Consider the following 6,472-nt stretch of genomic DNA (forward strand, 5'->3'; position numbering starts at 1 on the left):
CTCATGAGAGCGGGACCGTACGCACTAGTGTACACCGCGCACACGCGAGCGCACTCTTTGCGGCACTGTGACACTTCCACACTGACATTGCGCACTGCGACACTGAGAGCACTCGCGACGCGCAGCCGAGGACAGCGGGGGCGCTCCGTCACACCGTGGTCTCTCGGTCCACGTGGATGTACTCGACGGAGCGCTCACGACGTCAGGAAGATGCGGCCGAGGAGGCGCGCGACGCGTCGTACAGCAGTTCCTCGGTGAGACGCCGGCCCGCCGCCAGCGCGCCCAACAACCGCTTGTCGGCGCCGGCGCGTCGCCGCCGCCGCACCCCCAGCGCCACCAGCACGAGCAGCGCGGCCCCGCTGCAAGCCGCCGCCGCCGCCGCGCCAGCCGCGCCTCCCGCACCCAGCGCCGCCAACAGCCGCGCGCCCGCACCGCACGCGCCCTGCTCATCGCCGCCGCCGGGACAGTCCGCCGCGCCGTCGCACCACAGCGCGCCCGCCATACATGCGCCCAACGCGGCGCACGGGTGTGCACACGCCGCGCTCGCGTTGGGCCACGCGCCGCCCGGAGTGGCAGGCGGTCCGGCGCGCCACACTTCCATCCAGGCCAGCCGCGCGGTACCCACTTCGCGAGCTGCCCACACCACCAGCAGAGCTGCTCCACGCCCGGACCGGCTCCCGCCACGGCCCCACCATTCCTCCGTGAATACGTGCACGGTCCGACTGTCACCGCCCGGGCAGATCGCACGCACCAACCTGCACATCACCAGACTCAATCTTGCACAGTCCTCATAACCACTCAACATAACACAAGTATCTACGAACTATAATTAATATACAATCACTCACCGCGCGGAATGTGCGTCGTATACAAGCACACGATTGGTGGTGTGGCACGGCGGTGGGTCGGCGCCCGGCGCTGGTTGCGGCAATTCCTCACCCCACACGCGCAGGAATACAGACCGGTTGCCGCGCGCCGCCAGCAAGAAAGGTGTTTCACCACACTCAGATATCCTGTTACCGCTGCATAAAAAAGTACCAAAATTACCATAATGTTATTGGCCATTAATGACAACCTCGTAAGCACAAAGTACGCAGAGCCTACCTGTATGGGTAGACGAGATGAAGTCGCGCGCCGGGCGGCGGCAACCGCCGGCGGACGGCGCAGTGTGGCGCCTGCGTGCGCGACCATGCGCCGCGAAACTGTACGTGCCTATGATCCTCGGCAGGTAACAATGCGCGTGCCACAAGCTCTAGTTCTAGTGCGCCGCCGCTCACCTCCAGCCGCAGCGGCGTGCTGCCATTGTCGCAGATGCACGCTATCGGCACCTGAACAACAATGGCATTCACTATAACTTATGCATACACAACAAGTGCCTACCTACTGAGCGGTACTCACCCTGTAGCCAGGCCACGGCGTTTCATACATCTTCAAGTGAGGGACACGTAAGGGAGCGTCGTCGTCACCATCGAAGTCAGCGGGAGTGTCGTCGTCTTCTTCAGCATCGGGCGATCGTGGCTCAGTTGGCTCGGGCACGCACGCGGGTCGCCCGGTGAGCGGATCCGCGCGCGTGGAGCAGCGCGGCTCGCGGCCGAACGTCGCCGTGTGTAGCTCCAACAGCACACGGGCGCCTTCCGCCTCCAACCGGTATACACAGCGTATTCGCCGCGCTCCGCCGCGGCCAAACCACAAGGCATTCCGCGGCGATGCAAATTCTCCCGGCACGCTCAGCCGCCGAGCGCATTCCGCTGGCGCCGCACGCGTTCCCACGCCGTCATCCTGTAGCGCGGAACCCTCTAGCCGAGCATCCACAAACTCATAATGTAACGCAAACGCCAGAGGGTGCGTAGCGGTGCCGGGCCGCGAGGTGACCGCCAGCGCCAGTAACGATGCTGCGGACACATAACCGTCGGGCGGCGCGCACGGGCGCGGTGAGCGCGTGGCGTTGGCGAGAGCAGCGCGAGCACACAGCGCGGGCGCGGCGTCGCAGTAGCGCCCCAACGCCCGCGCGCCCGGCTCGCCCTCCCCGCCACCGTCCCACACGCGCAGCTCCACGGCGCAGGCGCCTGGCGCCACGTCGCCGCTAGTCGCACGAGTCGCAATGGCCCCTGCTCCGCTATCTTCCTCACGTTCAGCACTCTCAACGCGTCGCGGCTCCACCAGGGAGTATTGCGTGAAGCTCGAGAAGTATATCCACACGAGATCACCTGTGCAGATGAGCATGTCTCAGAGTGGAATTAGAACTTTAAGGTTTCCCCTGTCAAGTCACCCACCTGGTCGACCGTGGAAGGTCCAGGTGCACGTCGTGTTCGGTGGCAGAGTGTGTGCCGGCGCGCGAAGCCGACCGCGCCGCCCGCGCCCGCCCGCTGCAGTTGTCGAATTCGTCTCGTCTTCAGACGAAGACGCCTTCACATGAAACTCGCAGCGCCTCGCCTCCCTGTGGCGGATGAACGACCGCGTTATTGTGCCCGATCTATCTGATCAAAGGCTAATAATTAAACAACACTGACCTAGCGTAGTCGAGAGAGTCGGAGTCGGCGAACACTACGTCAACGTCTAGTTCGAAGCCGCGCAACGGAGCGGCCGGCGCGGCGGGGCGTAGCGGCGCGCTAAACGGCGACGAGTGGAACGCGACCAGCATCTCAGGCCCGCGGGAGGTGACGCGCGGCAGCCAGTCCCCGCCGCAGTACTCCACCAGCACGGGATCATCGGTGCTGGCGCCGTCGTAGAAGATCAGTCGGTCGCGCTCCCCGGTGCACTCGCGCCAGGCGCGCACCGCCCGCCCGGTCTTGTTGAGACTGCGACACACCAGTGGGTGAATCAAGTGCACCACCGCCACCCATCGACTGCGTGGACACCCACTCACCTGGCCATGGATATGGATCGCTTGATCTGCATCTTGTGTGCATATTCTTGCCGTACTGATATCATAGCGTGCTTGCATGTGGGGATGGCTTTCTGTCGGAGGCTCCAGTAACAAGTCACATTCCTAGCGCAACGAAACATGTTTTTAATTGAAATCTGAGAAGCTCCTCACATTACTTAAGATTAAAGTGATTGCACAAGTTTCTTAGATCTTTCCATCTGTCAAAGATATGTATCAAATGAACGTCCATATTAATAGAATCATATTTGCGTAAAATAGATAACCGTTATAGATTTATTATGTTTCCGTTCAAATTAACACAATACGGATTTTCATTATTTTACTTACAATGTAGTCATTACACTGAGTGAAATATTTTTTTATTCGCGCGTTCGCGTTTTCTATATATAGAAAACAAGAAAGAATCTCATTGCAGATATTGAATATGAATAGTTGCACTCACCTAGGATACATGCCGGGGTAGTTGGGACTCTGCAGGCGGCAAGCCTTGCGGTGACAGTCCTCATAGGTGCGTGTGCAGTAAGTGCCAGGAGACACCGCGCCGCGCTCCAGCGGTGCCTCCAGCGCACCGAACCGCACCACCGCCTCGCGCTGTGACAGGAACTTGTACCGCAGCCGAAACCCAAACGGCTCGCCGAGTCGCACACGGAACAGCTTCACGGACACGGTGACGGTGGCAGTCTCGCTGTAGTAGAGCGCGGCGCCATCCGCCTCGCCGCACCACGAGCCACCCGTGAACGGCCGCCCCAGCTCCGACAGCTGCATGTACCCGTCCGGACATCCGTCAAGCGCGGACGGCTCGTACCGTCCCACACGGAACTCGTCGAACGCGAGCTGCACCAGGTCACCGTGCGCGCCGCCGCCCGCCGTAAACGTCAGGTGGCACAAGAAGGGAGCGCGCGCGCCACCGCGCACCGCCAGCGCGTACGCGACGCCAGCGCGCCCGTAGTAGGTGCGGTTGCAGGGCGTGCACGGCGCCGGTTCGTCGCTGCCGTCCGCGCACTGCGCAGCACCGTCGCAGTACGCATCGAGACGCACGCACGCGCCGCTGCGGCATGCGAACTCCGCCACGCCGCACCCGCCGGCGGCGCCACGCCACGCGCCCACCGCCACCAGCGCCGCGAGCCAGGCCGCCGCGCCTGCGCCCCCTCCGCCGCCCCCGCTCCCCCACGTCTCCATAGCGCCTCTCTCACGCCCCCGCGCCGCCTGCGCCTGAGCTCATGTCGCCGCGCGCCTCACACCTGCCACAACCCCCTTAACATATTACTAAATTACTGAGTTGATAAGAATACTGAATAGTACCCAGTTGTTCTCGTATATAACTGCAAAGCTGAGAGTATGAGTGCGCACAAGAAACCTATTTAAATACTTTTCAAAGTATTTTTATTTTTTAGCAAATTACTGGATTAAAGAGGAGCCAATATTTTAAACCAGGATATGGTCTATCTGTTTGCCAAATTTCGTCCAATTCCTTTCAGCGGATTTGCGATTACTTCCAACAAACATCCAAAAATGTTTACAAACATTCGCATTTACAATATTAGTAAGAGTAGATTTTCGTATCATGTTAAAGGTTTTTGGATACTAAGTATTCTTAGTTTAATAACTGCAGTAGCCGATCGCGACGATCATTCGGCGTATTGCGTGCAATTAGAATATACTTCTCACACAGATCAAACGCATGTGCCCAACTGAAGCCGAAGGTTCCCTTCGAAAGTGTTTGTGACTGGCGTCGAACAGACATCTACTACATTTACACTAATGGCTATCCTAATAATATGGTTTTCTTTACATAATATAATAGGATACCATGTTCTATTGCAAGCAATTTGATAATAGATCTTGTTTACGTTTAACAATTGATTTAGATTTACCATGTTATTTGGTATATAATAGTGCAACATGGCATATCCTATAATTACAATAACTTTTCTTTCAAATATTCAATCATAATGAAATAAAGCCAATACACTATATTCTGTCTATTCATATATGAAGCAAAAAGTTTTGTACCGTTTTTAGCGAGAATTCCGCGGAAGGAGAAGTATGAAATTTGTCGCAGTTAAAGTTTATATGGAGCAATATTGCGTAAGCTAATATTTCTATATAATATGCATTAGAATTACGTTAAAAAAATAACATTACCCCACACTACCATGTGTAAAATTCTGTAAAATTCAAAGTCTGTAAAATTTAGAAGACATTCATCAAACATATTGCATCTTTACATAGTATAAAATAAAGACGCTGCCACTGTCTGATCTTTTAAACTATTCAACGAATTTTAATGCAGTTTTGTTGTGATTCCAGAGAAAAGTTTATATGTATAATACATAAGTATTATTGTACGGAAAAGCTGGAAAATTCAAAGATTTATAATGTGATGTCGTAACAAACATATTTTGGTGCGATTAAATCGCAAACATAATTAAACATTATGAGATACTTAGATCAAATTAATGTGCTACCTAATTGTATAGCTTATAAAAATAGATAAAAAAATCTGCCATGGTAAATATTTATCTCTCAAATATAACCCACAGTAACCATTTTATCCTTTACATATTACAAACAAATATGTATTCTTTGCCAAGCTATTTTATACTATACATTATTATTTTTTAACCAAATAAATAAGTAACATACTACATACACTACTATATTTCATGTAGTACAAAACTGCCCATTAATATGGATATCTTAGAGACTTAGAAGATACCAGAAATTTAAAAAGTGGATTCACAGCGGCTGGCGGGCCGTATGTTTCGTCTCGGTCGGCAGCGGTCGGCGGGCGCGGGGTGTAACGTGTGAAATACAGCGATTCCGCAGACGCAGTGTTCCTGTAAATCTGGAACGAATAGCATTCCAGGATTTAGCGACCTCGAAATTGATTATTGTGCCGACCTATCTAATATAATATGTAGGTGATGCGAAGTACCGGGTCATCTAGTATAATAATAATTATCGAAAAGAAAATGTTGTACCCTTTTTAAGCACATTACGTGTACGAAGGAATGTGAGATTTGAAGTAATTAAAGTTCGTATAGAGACCAAATCAAACTAAAGGATGTCAGATTTTATGCTTTGGACTCGAATAACGTACAACCGTAACGTAATAGCGGGAAAATAGAGGGATGTTAAGATACGGCAATTTCGTTAACAATGAGGTGAATGCCTTTAAAAATCACACATATTCTAAAAAACATTGTTATTGTCATTGCATAATTGGGCCGTTTCAAGGGTTCCGTATCTTTAAAGGAACGCTTATACTATAACTTTTGTCCGTCTGTATGTTAAGTTCTTTTTTTTCTAAGGAACACGTGGAGCTATTAAATTGAAATTTATGTCAATTGCTCGGTAATACGGTATCTTTCAGTTGTAGAAAAAATATACTTGTAACTCAACTTAATCAATAGATTTGCCCGTCTATGTTGCATAATATTATTATCGCAATTCTTCGCCCGTGGCCTCTCACTATGGGCCTCATTAGGAGGCTCAAGGTCACTCAACGAGCTATGGAGAGAAATGAGGAGATTCGTAGGAGAACAAAGGTTACCGACATAGCCCATAGGATTAGCAAGTTGA

General features: G+C 52.4%; 1 protein-coding gene across 1 annotated transcript; it reads right to left on the reverse strand.

Annotated features, from left to right (window-relative positions):
- Window positions 1-202: 202 nt before the first annotated feature.
- Window positions 203-4,027, reverse strand: LOC115446430 (the record flags this gene model as incomplete). Its single annotated transcript, XM_037438954.1, has 8 exons — window positions 203-755; window positions 849-1,022; window positions 1,105-1,328; window positions 1,399-2,207; window positions 2,274-2,437; window positions 2,511-2,798; window positions 2,867-2,989; window positions 3,330-4,027. Coding segments are annotated over 8 exons (3,033 nt in total), but the record flags the coding sequence as incomplete, so codon positions are not given.
- Window positions 4,028-6,472: the final 2,445 nt, after the last annotated feature.

Source organism: Manduca sexta, chromosome 15, assembly GCF_014839805.1.
Source record: "Manduca sexta isolate Smith_Timp_Sample1 chromosome 15, JHU_Msex_v1.0, whole genome shotgun sequence".
Lineage (NCBI taxonomy): Eukaryota > Metazoa > Arthropoda > Insecta > Lepidoptera > Sphingidae > Manduca > Manduca sexta.